This window comes from Papilio xuthus, unplaced genomic scaffold (assembly GCF_000836235.2).
Source record: "Papilio xuthus unplaced genomic scaffold, Pxut_1.1 DF828177.1, whole genome shotgun sequence".
NCBI classification, from domain to species: Eukaryota; Metazoa; Arthropoda; class Insecta; order Lepidoptera; family Papilionidae; genus Papilio; species Papilio xuthus.
Window position 1 is genome coordinate 790,428 of NW_013530472.1, and position 14,465 is coordinate 804,892.

The window sequence follows — 14,465 nt, forward strand, 5'->3', positions numbered from 1 at the left end:
ATGAGCAGCTATTGTCTGAAATACGTAACAACATACTGTTTTATAGGATTACGGCGCAAGCAGATTAAGACTAATTGGTACTTTTGGAAAGGCTAATGGGTTACTTTGTTAGCCGAAAGATTCAAGATTTTTTTTCAACATTCGCATCGCTTTATATTATGAAAATATTTATGTGTATAAATAAAACATAAGTAGTGACTTCGCTATAACAATATGGTTCACTTTGCTAAAAAAATATTAGAAATTGTACAAACACAAATAATACAATCATAGCAAAGCCGATTAGTTGGTCATTCTCAATAAATATAACATAACAAGGTGGAACAACATTCGCTTTAAGAGTTAGTTTAAGATTCGGGCGTGCGTGAATGCGGTCGCAAGCGTCTGTACGCTGTATCATAATAACATAAATTGGGTATTATGTAATTCGTGCCAAAAAAGAAATAATTTTATTGATTTATAATCAATATGGATTTTCAATTTAAAATGACAGTAATATTCGCTATAGCAATAGATAAGGTAGTGAATTAAACGTAATTTTAATATAACCCATATTTTCTTATTCTTCGTGATACTTATCCATTGTCGTTTGGTTATTTTATAGTTTAATGATAAACAAAAACATTGATTAGAACATTTTGTACTCTTTATTGTATTAAAACAATGTTTCCCACAATATATGTAAATACACAAGGGACTTTTAAACAGTTTGTTCCTCACTTCTATAATACTGATCAACATATTTAACTAAACTTGGCACATTTCTCTCTAACAGTACATTGAGGTAGAAGAGAAACTAGAAATTCAGATGACTTTTCATAGTAACTACGTCAAAGAAACTTTTCTTATTAAATAAGTCCATGTTTCTTGGTCATAGGTCAGTGGTTAGGAGCTCGGCTCTCTCCACCACTATATGGAACTCCGTCTCCCTATACGTCTTACCGTCGGGCATTACTATCTGTAATTTCTTTTTCTTTTCATTCTCGTGTCGCACAATGAAAAATATCGCAATAGCCGCCGCGATCACAACCAATATCACTCCCACTATCACATATATCCAAAAGTTCTGTTTGAACGCTCCACATCTGCTGTTTACGTAAGTCGGTAAAGAAATGAAATGATTCTCCAGTTCGTACCAGCAGCTGATGATGCCTCCCTGCTCCTTGAACATGTCGCGCCACTGCTCCGCCAATGCGCAACTACACGTCACATTAATGTTCAAACCGTCAACACGTAAAGTCAAACTGGACCGATTAAATAAAAGAGATGACGGCATCAAGTCCGTCACCGTATTATTATCTAACAACAACTCTTGCCGACCGAATGTTGACAGCACGTCCAAATCGACACTAAACCCGAACAATGCACCCTTTCTTAAAGTTCTCACTGAATTATTTCTAAAAGTTATTGGTCCTTGAGATACTAAATGGAACCCATCACCGTCCATGGTATCAATTTTGTTGCTTTCAATCAGGACTCTCTTTGGTGAATGAACGAGGTAAGCCAAACTCGACAAGTGTTCAATGGAAACGCCTTCTACTCGGAACAAATTGGTGACTTCCACGTCCGATAGGAATCTGCTTGGAATGAATCCGATCTCACCGCCTCGCAGTACAAAATTTAATGTTGAGAACTTTTTGAATGCTTGGATTTCGATGTTATCGAAAATGTTATTACTTAATTCTATGTTTTTGACTCCCGATAGACTAGAAAATGCGAAGGGCTTTAGGTTGCTGATGCGGCTGTTGGTAATCGTAATATCATCGACCCGACCTTGTACCGCGTGCGAGGCGATTTCATTGACGGTACTGTTGTAGATAGTTATGCGAAGTCCGGGGTTCAGTTCACTATCGCGCGAAAACGGTGACCATGCGAGGGCGCGTTCGTTGATGATGACGTGAGCGACATTCCTGATCTCCACATTGCGGAGGTGGATGAGGCCACGTATCGTGTCGGAGAGGAAGTGAACTCTGCTGCAGCCGTCTATCACGATGCCGGACGCTGTGGAAGGCACGCGGTACGGCCCGTCCGGTCGCAGCGTCACCTCCTGAAATAAACACACGTCACCGGATATAAAATTGTCTGTTTTGACTGTTTAATCCTGGATACGGATAAGAGGGCAAAAATTAATTTTCGTATTTGAGGACCAATTAATAAAGAGATATGCAATAATTTTTTCGGATATTTTGTGACATCACAATATGTTCTCTGTCGACATTTTCTTAGTGGAGATGTAAAGACCTTCACACTACTAATAGAAGTGGCAATGTGAGAATCTGACTGTGGTTACTTTGAACATCTCGAGAGTAACTTAGTTCAAGGATTGTTGCGGTACTCTTTGTCGGAGGACTCCTTGAATTAGTTTAGCGCTCAGAATTAATGTTAACTACACATATTAATAATTACTACTTATACTATTATATATAAATTTAAATAATATAAAACCTATTATAGGCTTTTTCATTATTAGTGTACTATATGTAATTTTATCTTTGTAATACATCTAAGTTGAATAATCCACGGTATCTAATTCGAGTTGTCATAATTTATGGAGTTCTACTGGTATCCTTACATCATAATCGCGAGTACAGTTGCATATGAGTCGCGTGAAAGGGTCGCAGCGACAGGCGTCGTCATCGCAAAGCGTTGGCGCAGGCTGAGCGGAGCCGCACGCCAGCAGCGCGACCAGCGCTGGAAGCGCGTACTTCACCCACAGCGCTGGACCACGCATACTACTGCTGCGTACACTTCATGTCACCATCGCAACACCTTGTTCTATAACAAAAACATTGACGTCTAATTATTTACTCTGGATAAAGTAGCGCTTGACCACGACCTCTATTGAATTTAAGTGTTCAAGTAATCGGAAGATGGTACGCGCTTGTTTAATGTACACGAATATTGAATCGGAGGAATTAAGATTTTTTTTAAATATTATAGAACTATAGACGCGATCACTTTTTTATATAATGGATATGCTAGACCCTCAGATAATCTCACCCCATTTTAAGTAACTAATTGTTGCATTTTAAGTCGTTTGAAGAAAAGTTCGTTGGCACTTAAACTCATTAATTACATTCGAAAATATACATACGTGATCTTAATGATATTCCTGTTTATGACAACAATGTGTTTTTAACGTTATTAAAAAATTCAATATAAATTCCGCAGTGGGCAACAGCTTGCACCGTTGTGAGTCAACTTCGCGCTGGCACGTTATCGTCCCTCTTATCAGATATGTAGCGAGGTGTTGGCCATTCACAGCTCGTCGGAGCACCGACACTGATTTTAGCAAGGCTATCGAACTGATAATGATATCGCGACTGCGTTCTATTGTTGACCCTGTTTTACCTTCTATCGTGTAAACGCCCATAGTGCTTTATGTTTTTGTCATTTTATTCTCTTTTACACAAACTTTCGCTAATATGTCGATGTTTTAAGTAACTTTCTATAATGTTTTCATCGTTTTAACTACTTTTATCTATAATTTTAAATTTAAAAGATGTAAAACTTTTGTCTACAATATGTATGAAAATATTCATAAAGCAAGAATTTGTATTAATAAGAAGATATTATCCTTGAGGCGTCTGTCCGCTATGCTAATTACAACATGTCTCAAGTTATTTTAGATTCGGTGCGTCGCTATGGATTTATCGTTGCCGATCACGCCGCTCGCCGAATTCCTTTGTGCTTTCTAAATTTCAATTTAAAACTAAGGCATTTATTCAAAATCCTATCGCACAAGTTATGGACTACCTAAGTAGCTCCTTACTGACGACTTACGTCTTTTAGATGGATGGATAGTTAGTCACCTTCCTATAAAATTTCAGTTATTTTGTTATGTTTCAATGGTTTAATATATTCGTCGTTTTCGACGTATTTGCGAAAACCTGATGCTTTAAAGAAGTTTTTTAGAACAACAATAGTTGAAGAGATTCAGTCTAAATTTATATTTATGTTTGTGATTTCACTGATGAAACTCTGTCATAAAGACATTGCAGAATTCAAGACTTAATTAATTATAACTTTAATTCCGTCAGCAAGGCATGTTGCTAAAAGTTGTTGAAGAGTTTGTAAAGTTTTGCGCGAACTAGTGGATCTTTAAATAATAAAAATTGCATAGAATTAAGTGTATATATTAATTATAGGTTAGGTCTTTGGTTAAAAAAAAATCTTCAACTACTGACATATTAAAAGTAGAAAATAAACGAATTGTGATTCGAAAGGAATCTTTATTTTAATCAATTTAACCGGAATTGTTTTAAATTTAAAAATGTCGTCGTATGTCGGTGTTAGCAATGTAGCTTGCTTGGTTATCTTCCTAGGACCCCGGAAGTACATATGGTGTTCACAGAGCAGCGCCATCTCGCGGTGTTAAGATAGAGCAAATTATACTTAAAAAAAAAACAATATAAATAATAGACAGTCGTTTACGTCTGTTTTAAGTTTAAAGCGTATTCTAAACAAATGACTAATTACAATTTCTACTTCGTAATAGTTATTGATTCATTAGAGGTATTTTTACGCATATTCCAAGTATTTTCCTCTTTGACGTCAATACAGTTTGTTCACATATGTTTTTAAACTCTGTTTATAGACAGATTTTTTTGCTATCAATGTCTAAGATTTTAACTGTACTTTAAGTGTACATATATTTCATCGAACATGTTTTCGTGATAAGATTTATAGGTAGTACTTGCTTAAAACGGTCACGGACATAAATATTTTGTAAAACATCGCTAGAAATAATAAAGATTACATCATAGAGTCGTAAAAGCGAGTGCCCGTGACATTTTTTAAACATCATTTTGTATCATGCAATCTTTGAATCCCCACGACTTGATTCATGGCCTTCATCATCCTTGAATCGAAATTATATCACCATCATCATCATGTCAGTTTATTATCGTTATAAGTTCTAAAGATAGTTCAAGTGTTAATACGTAAATAAGAAAATAAGGCCGAAATAACCCAAATAAATATTAGCTTGTATATAATTCGTTAAGATTTAGAATAAAAATACAATAGGTATTGCTAAAAAATAACTATAGTTAATTCAAATAAGGTAGTAAGGTTTAACAGCTTGTCTTTTGAGGGATCTTTTATTTATTTAATCCGACGTATTGTACCGTTTGCATAGAATTTCCACTGCCAAATATCTGTAGTAAAAGTTTTATTATCATCTCAATATATTTGGAAAAAACATAAATAACAATATGTGCTGCTATAAGTGAGGTGAGCCACACCACGTAACTGTTGAAAGTTAACGTTCTCAGGTTATCTTGATTCGTTATAAATCCGCTCATGCTAAAGAAATGATTCAGCTCGAATGCATTGGATGCAAGAGGGATGCGTCACAAACTGTTGGATTTATTCCCTTAATGCAGGCAACACACGTTAGGTTTTGCATGACGGTTATAGCCTCGCAGGCAAAGGTAACTGACAGCTATAGCAGAGTAACATCGCACACATAACTGTAGCGTTATGTCACCCTAGGGTATGTCTGTAGGTTAATGTGAGACCAAAGCTGTCATGGAAAACCTAACGTGTATGGCTTACATTAGAAAGGTTAACGTTACGTTAAATGATATTGTGCTGCATATATTTTTGTGCTTTCACCAGATAAGTGACACAAATTTATGACTACTTCCTTGCATTTTATTACTTTATACCGTTTAATACGTCTACAATACGTCAAGGGTAATTAACAGTAGGTACACTTGCGAAAGGCGACCTCTATGCGTATTACTGATGAAATGACTGATCACTAACTTTCCCTGAACGATTGCTAATCGATATACCTAATCTGCAACTTGGTTTAAATCATTGTGAAATTAGTTAGTAATTATTCTTTGTTTGCAAACTAATGTAATCGCGCTAGTAGATAATTATCGAAAAATTAATTAATACTGTTAGTTTCAGCGATAACCGATGTTTAAATATAAATTTGAATTCTAATATTAAACTGCGTTGGACAATAAACAGATGCAAAGCCGTTTCGTTCACTAATCATGAAAGCTTCAATCATTATGAACATTAATTGAAGTTCATAGATTCTCTATATTTTATCATTGTAATATTGCAATTATTATTGGAATCGTGTTTATGAAAATTTGTTATAAAAGATTTAGTTATGAGGTTTGATTTATTGATAAGTTCATTATATTTTTAATAATAAATTATTATATTAATAATATATTTGTTCAGTTATATAACATTTAATAATTGTGCAGATTGTATTTTTCGATATAAAATTGGTTAAAAATTTGCTGTATTATATTTCTATAGAAATGTATGAAATGTAGCAGAATATTTCTCGGTATATGTGAATTGAACAGTGACTAAATGAAACTCTCGTAAACTTTTGACGTATTCTGGGATTTGGACAGAAATTTAAATAATATCATAACTGTGCTACAAAGACTGTCTGAATATTATAAAGTCTTCAAAACGTTCATATCTCATCATAATTCTATGTTAAAAACTATGTTTACATTGTAAACATTATAAATGGTAATCATAAATGATGATGTCATTTGTCCGTTCTAAGTATTTCATCTGTTTACATTGCCACGGTTTTCGTTGTTTGTTTATACTGAATCTTATTTCTTAAAACCACCTTGAGAGTGCCGCCTTGTGTGACCGAGGCCCTAATGCTGGTTACACACGAGGGTAGAGCAGTGAGCTAGAACAGTAGGGCAGTGTCGGCACAGAATAGTAATCAATAGTACATTTAAACAATAGTAGTACTGCTCTGGCTCACTGTTCTGCCGTCTTGTACGAATAGCAGAACAGAGGCTTTATATTTAGAATTAACAGTGCACACATAGAAGGCTTTGTTAATATACATTGGGCAACAAAGTTGTACCTACGTATGCAGTATTTCAATAATTATATTGGCACAATGAAATGTGCTTACGATGATTATAACAGTTTATTTAGACTCAAGTAGCTCAGTAATTAGAATTAGAAATTTTAATGGTTAGTTATATGTTCTAGATTCCTCTGTTCTTATTAACTTATTATATTGTTTCACCTAAAGGTTTCTTATAAGCAATAACTTGTGCAAAGTGAAAAAACTAGAAAACGAGCTCGCTTTGTGAAATACGTAACAAATTCTTGGACGAGTTAAGGTTTCGAAGTAACAGAGGAACGAAACTATTTTTTTTATTTGTAGTTACTGTTGTACTTTGATTCCAATGGAAAGCCTCACTATTTTCACTATTTACAAACTGCAACTTTATCAACTCAATACATAGCTTAGAGCCAGGAGGCGGTCATAAGATACTATTTATTCATTTTTTTATTTTCAGTTTTTTATATACTAAGCGAACGGAGTCGCGGGCGACAGCTAGTTTGCAATAAAACACTTTACACCGTCGCCTACCAATTAAAAGATATCAGTTCGCTTTGTCTCTCAATTTTCTCAAAATTAAAAGAAATGAAATTGCGAGATGGCCGTCATGTAATTAGACATGCCTTTGTTTATTTAATTCGTCAGATTTAAATGAAGCATTGCAACGTTGTAATCTCTTTAACACAAGACCATAGAGGTAGTTCGTTATTTATTTTTAAACGTTTGTATCAAAATTTTCTAGATGTATGATGTAATGTTTGTTATCAAACAATTGTAAAAGCGCAAAATTATTAACGATAAATGTCAGAATACGCGGTAAATAATAATGACGACCTTAACAATAAGGAAAAACCCATAGCGTTTATTAGCATATAGCGTCGTTGAATAGAAGTATTTTAAAATAGAATCTAAAACTTGCATGCGAACTATAAATGTAAAACAAATACACATTTGATTTATATTTTTATAAATACATTTGAAGGTGAATCTCAAATGTCGTTACTTTTATATGACGGTATTGCTATTCCACTCATTATCTTACAAAAGACAGAGTTAGCAATAGTACTTCTATACAAGTTTCTCGTCACCACTATTTGTCAGTATTTCGAATTAAATTATATGATTAGATTATTTGATTGGTTGATATTATGATCCTCTTTAAAATACTTTAGTAATAATTTGTAATTTATATTGTTGTTAATTTAATTCACATCTTAAATAATATTCCATGTCTCGTATCAATGTATGCAACATAATTCACGTACAAATGTAAGCAAAAGAAAATAATGACTTAGTCGTGAAATAAATGATGTTATAGATTTTAATCTAGGACAGCTTGCATCAGGTTACATGTTCTTATGATGCACACGTAAAATAAAACTGCTTAATTGCGATTTTATTGTTAAATTAAGCAAAACTAAAAGTCTTTGTTTTATTTTTAATTGAAATCCTAAATTGTGAAGTTTGAGTTACATGTACATCCATGACGGTATTTTATTTGTTTCAAATATTATATTTTATGAATATTTTGAGGTAAACTAATATTGTATAACATGGATAACGATTTGTATATACGTATGTAAGTAAAAAGTTTTTTTTACTGGAAATTATTTTATAATTTTTGAGTTTTAGGTAAAAATGCAATAATTGAATGAAACAAGAAGTAAACATAAAGCGTAGATAGATCCACTTAATTTCTTTATATCAATAAAAACGAAACGCCTTTGTTGAACGCAGGTCAAACATTGTGGTCAAACCTTAAATCCCAAAAGGGTTACACGGTTATTTTTTTTAATCCTTCAAGCGTTACAAACGTGTCGTTAAAAGGTTTCCATCTCATTAAGAACATCGAGCCGCGCCAAAACTGGACGGAGACCCGTTACATAACTAGTTTTTGAATTTTGTGCGATATATTAATATATTAATTTTAATGAATTTTTGTAATGGTTATTATTTATTACTAACTGTCGCCCGCGACTCCGTCCGCGTGGAATTAAAAAAAAACTATTAGTCGCAGCGTAATGTTATATAGCCTTAAGCCTTGCTCTAAATGGACTATCCAACAAAAAAAGAATTTTTCAAATCGGACCAGTAGGTCCTGAGATTAGCGCGTTTAAACAAACAAACAAACTCTTTCGCTTTATAATATTAGTATAGATAATAACTATCAAAATAACGTTTTCTAGTTTTATTAGACATTCCATGTTTCCGAAGATTTTCCCTGGTTGGATCTGATTGACGCTTACGATGTAATTCCAAAATTAAATTCGACCATATTTCCGAAAATTTTACTTAATTTATGTAAGCTAATCACAAATAGTATTAATTATTTACTAGATTAATCAATGTATCAAAATGCTAATCAAACATTAAAAATAAGATCATAATAATTTCGCAAACACGTAAAATTGGAAATATGATAATATTCCGTTCGTTGAAATCGTGGACCTGGTTACATTATTACTATCGTGATAATTACCACAATTAAGTCATATGAAATGCAAGCATCACGTTTAAATTTAATATTTATCAAAGGATTGGAGATTAGAATATATTCAATTATCTATAATTCAATCGATCTTAAACGGATTCAATTAATGAAGATCTGGCTCAGCTTTCAGTGCTGTCTGTACGTACGTATTATCAGTACTTATGTTCTAAATGAAAATTACGTTTCCCCACGTATTAATTTAGATTTTTTTATAAGATTGCATAGTTTAATTGCGGACTCTATTAATGTTTTAATTTATTTACCTGATATTACGTTTTCATTCCTTAATGCTATCACATTAGAGTCTTGTTATCTCTGCATACTCATGAATATTCCTATGAATTGTTAATAATTATATTTGCGTTACACTAGCACTCGCGTTTAACCGTAACTAACCATGACGCACACAAAACAAACGTTAAATAATTTCAAATGTTCACCGGTTTTGCTTCAAAACTTTGGTCTAACGCCAAAAGCAAGAAATAACACGTGAATTGTCATAAAGTGGGAACAATAGCCAACCTGCTGGATGCCGGAGTTACCTATGGTTGCGGTCAAACCATAGTTTGAATTTTACGATGTAGACATAGGTACCAGGTTAAGCCGGGTCGGTACAGTCGGTCGTTTTGGACCAAGTCATGCGACTTCCACGTCGGCGCGCGCGCAACTGAGCGACTGTACGCTGCGAACTGCGCTCGCGCACTACTGACCTTCGTGACTCGCACCTACCGCCCACCTATCAGATGCAGACTCCACGTACACTCGTCATCATCACTGATAAATAGACCAATACGACGAATAGAGTTACATCTCTTATTAGATGTCTTAACATCTGTTCAGATGTCATTCTTTTCGCAGGATTGTACCGTAAAGTACTTATCAACCGTCGAGAGGAATCTTTTAAATCCTACCAAACAGACATTTCTCATTAATTATATTTTAAGAGGTAAATCGCATCTACCCGACTTCGTAGAAAAATAATGCTATTTATATAAGAAGTAAGTATAATTTATTAAATAAAAGCAAATTTAATTTCTGTTCTTGAAAATTTTTAATTAGACTTTTACAAGTGTTCACAGACACAAAGCAATAGATTTGTTTACATTCCTTGCAGTTGATTGATGTAAAGGTCTCAGTCTATTAATCGGACTTTAAATTAGATATGAAATAGATACACTTTTCATAGTCGATTTAAAGTCATGCTAAATAATAATAATTCTAAACATAAACATTAACAGGCATGTATAAATGAAGACATTGTGATATATCATCCGTCTAATGGATAATTTGATTATAAACTACCAGAGGAAGTTGCTTTATTCGGGCAATTGGCAATAAGTGGTCCTCCGGTGCTTTACAAAGATAGTGACCGAATCACTGCAGTGTACGTTGCCTTTGACATAAACTCGACTAGATCGTTAATTTAAATTATTTTATTTGTAACGTATATGCAAATAATGTCAAACAATTCTCTTTCTTAAATTTTTATTTTTATTAATTAAATACATGTCTATGATCGTGATCAAAATAATTAAAGAAAATTAGTTACGGAACATATTCAGAGCAGAAAAACACAAACACTCAAACATCCTCCCATTTTTTCTTTATATTATTAGTTGTCTATGTTAAAGAATGAAAATTTATAAATATAATTTAACCTTTGAAAGATGTTGCGATGAAGTTTCGAAATCCGTTATTTTAACAAGACAAATCATGTCCTTTGAAAAGAAATTAATTCGAGAAAAAGTACATATGTTGGGTTTTAAATTTATCGTAATCGAATTACAATACAGTGCACAGAGTCCGTAGAATTCCATACTTTATCAGTCGTCATACTTACATCCGCGCAATAACCACGATAAGATTAGAAGCAAAATGGTCGGCTGTATTAGATTTATACATTTACGCTGTTTGATATTGCTCACCGATCAACCGCAATGTAACTAAATCAAATCTTATGCAAGCTATTTAAAATAATCGAAACATTGTCTAGTAATTTTTAAAGAAAAATAAAACTTAAAAGTTCGAATTTCCTATCAAAATTGTCGATATTCGTGTTTTGCTCCACCAAAAACAGTTGTAACATTTTGCTGGCAGAATTGTCGTAAATTAACAATGGACTTAATTTGACTTTCGATTTCCGATATTAATTATCGGTTGGTTTAACCACTGCCGCCTCAACTTCGATGGAACTTCAGTGCAACACAAATAACTTGGGCGGTAGTGAAATTAATAGACTGCCGAAATAAACAGATACCGTTTGATTGGACAAAGCTATTGTTTTCAAAATGTACTCACAGGCTCTGTGATAAAGTTCAATATCGTCTACGTTACGGTGGCCAGTTGTTTTGTTATTTTGTAACAGTTTATTACGAGTATGGAGATGCTGTCCAGGTATCCTATGGAAATGTTTTTAAACGTTCTCTTCAGGTTTACATATAGATTAGATTTTCATTTGTTTCTGTGACACGCTTCACTTTGAAGGTTGAAAAAGAGGTTTGAATATTCTATTATGCAGTGTATCCAGTTTTTAACACGACATATGCCCATCATTTTTTCGTACCTTTCAATCACATTTTTTTTACAACGATAGTGGTAGAGAAATTATATCGCGTCACAAATATCAAAATGGAATATGGTTTCAACTTTTAGTTATATCACGAATGGATTTAAAATAAAACAACGTTTTTCATTTTCAATCGTTTACGTGATAAACGGCTCGTCGACGTGTAAATACTTAAATTGCACCGGGATGAAACTCAGAGCACGTTCCGATGCAATTTCATTAAACTTCGATTAAGATGAACATTTTCATGTTAGAAATATGGCTCGGAAAAACTGCCTTTATTTTTTAAAATTTTCAAAATATTTGCTTAGTTGTACAGCCGTAACACATAAAATATTTTGTCACCTCGATCTTTTCAAAGATAATGAGTATATAACTATAGGTTTTTTTTTAAAGTACAAGTAGTTGACCGGCGGTTGAGTTGGCGCATCGTGTCAAAGAGTACATTCATTCTCTAAGTGCCAAATCAAAAGGTAGAGTTTAGGTATCCGCACTAAATTAAGGTATTCAATATCTCTCTTGGTTTAAAACTTGTTTGTTTATTATCAAAATGTGTTACCGTATTCAACTTGTAGTGTTAATTTTGGACAGAAATGTAAGTCATCGGTTCACACTTTGTCATTGCGATGACTGAGTTGACCTGCATCCTGTCAGTGTTAACCAGGAACAAAGTTTAATTTAGTTGATGCGTGTTTAAGAATTGGGAAGACAGTGATTTTAAATCCTCTGCTACGTCCTGAATTATTGTACTGCTACAATTGAAAGTATTTGGAATTTGCCGATTGTTTTTGAAAAAGTACTATTTAAAGCAGTCCTTGTGATGGCCTTTAGAATTATATATTGTCATTCTTGATCAAAACAAAGTGCGCCGAGTTTGTTTACAACATGATGTGTTTCATAAGTATATGAAAGTTTATGCAATCTTTTAGCGAACATTATCAAAGGTCGAGCGTTGAATTGAATTTATTGAACTGAATGCAGATCCGAGTAAAGTTATCGAGATAGAAGGGGGCAGGAGGGGTGAGGGATGTGGGGGGGTGAGGTACCGCATGAATTTGAACTTTGCTCTTATTGGCGCACTAACTCATGACATTCAGGACAGTTACAAGACTTGTGACTTCACTGACCTCGCTTCAAACCTCACTAATGAATTATGAACTATTATAAAGCGGAAAGATTTGTATATTTGTATGTAACGAATAAACTCAAAAACTACAAGGCCCATTTCAATAACTCGTTTGAGAATAGAAAGCTACATTATCACTGAATAACATAGTATTTATAACTTTATTTATCGAAGTCGCGGGCAAAATATAGTTTTAATAAAGGCAAAAGATTTAAACAAATAAGTTCTAAAGGATACATTCAAAAACAATCATTTTAATAACAATCGACCGTAGCAATCATAAATACTTCACGGTGTGTCATAACTTATTACCTACTGGTAACAAACTATAAGTAAACACATTCCATGCTATTTTTTTTGCTATGTAAGTGAATTCGCCAGTCGAGTTGGTAGCACGTAACGTGATAAGTCAGACTTCCGGTAGCCATGCGGTTATTGATAATTTCATCTGTGCCGGATGTTCGAATTTCGGTTCTAATTTAAAACTAATGCTGATACAAATGCTCTCGACTCATTAGTCGGTAGGCAATAGTTACTCATACATCTCTAACCCATACAGTTAGTTTTAATTATAGAAAGAGATTTCGTGCTTTGTATTGATAGGGGAAAGGATATGTTATTTAACTTTTTTTTATTTTCATTTGGTACTTTTAAAACTTACCTCAACACGTTTATATATGATACATGAGTATTGAAATATACAAATGTAAATATGTAAATATTAACTTTAAGTTTGTAACTAAAAACAGGGAAAGTTTTTATACTTCCCCCTTTGCAACTGAATACTAAATAAGAAAGACAAATGAATGGAAACTTAGAGTAGGATTATGACTTTCAAACTCTGAGTTGGTTATATGTACTTACACGAATCTTTAAGAGGTACAATCACAGTTTTATATAAGTGATATATATATATATATATATTTAAACGAGTTTGCTTTTAGGTTTAAAATCATAATAATGTATCAATTTGGAGCGTATGTCGAACACATTGATTACGTTAAAATGGATTCATTTAATTTGTTATAATTATTCACAACAGTATCAATTAATTGTGTCGAGTCCAGCAATCGTTACATCATCACATTTTCTCTGTACTGATTATTGAGTAAATAAAATAATTTATTATTATTTACCCGATTAATAGGAAAGTATTTTACTCGTGGATTTTGTATATAGGTTATGTATAAGCATTTGTTGATTTTATAACATACTTTGAAAGTAAAATTGTCACAGTTTTACACTCTCACTATGCATTCTTGGTATAGCGTGTTTCCGACAGCGTGAATGCGTTCACGTATTGACTATCACTTCAAACTCGTCACGCTTACTGAAGTAGCGTGCATATTTATTCCATCGGGAAATATATCGTTTGTGTTCAAAAGAATTCAGGTATAGAAACTTTGATGCGATATCAGAATAATCG

At 33.3% G+C, this 14,465-nt stretch overlaps 2 protein-coding genes across 9 annotated transcripts in view; one reads left to right on the forward strand and one right to left on the reverse strand.

Moving 5' to 3' along the window:
- hiw (MYC binding protein highwire) overlaps window positions 1–14,465 on the forward strand; it is an 83,451-nt gene that overhangs the window by 22,233 nt on the left and 46,753 nt on the right. The window lies entirely within an intron of this gene.
- LOC106113728 (uncharacterized) lies at window positions 625–10,074 on the reverse strand. Of its 3 annotated transcripts, none has more exons than XM_013306607.1 (3): window positions 9,870–10,074; window positions 2,573–2,775; window positions 625–2,047 (listed from the first exon to the last, which is right to left on the reverse strand). In XM_013306607.1, the coding sequence occupies exons 2-3, from the start codon at window positions 2,729–2,731 to the stop codon at window positions 872–874; spliced, it is 1,335 nt and encodes a 444-aa protein (XP_013162061.1). In that variant the 5' UTR covers window positions 2,732–2,775; window positions 9,870–10,074; the 3' UTR covers window positions 625–871. The 3 variants fall into 3 exon arrangements, with proteins under 3 accessions (XP_013162061.1, XP_013162059.1, XP_013162060.1); XM_013306605.1 differs by having other exon boundaries at window positions 9,611–10,074; XM_013306606.1 differs by lacking the exon at window positions 9,870–10,074 and adding an exon at window positions 3,095–3,204.

What these genes read in the sequence shown, in the direction of transcription:
- LOC106113728 (XM_013306607.1), bottom strand. Translation starts at nt 2,731, where the DNA reads ATGCGTGGTCCAGCGCTGTGGGTGAAGTACGCGCTTCCAGCGCTGGTC. An exon ending in ACTGTACTCGCGATTATGAT is followed by an intron (nt 2,048 to 2,572) that starts GTAAGGATACCA and finishes TGTTTATTTCAG; the next exon opens with GAGGTGACGCTGCGACCGGA.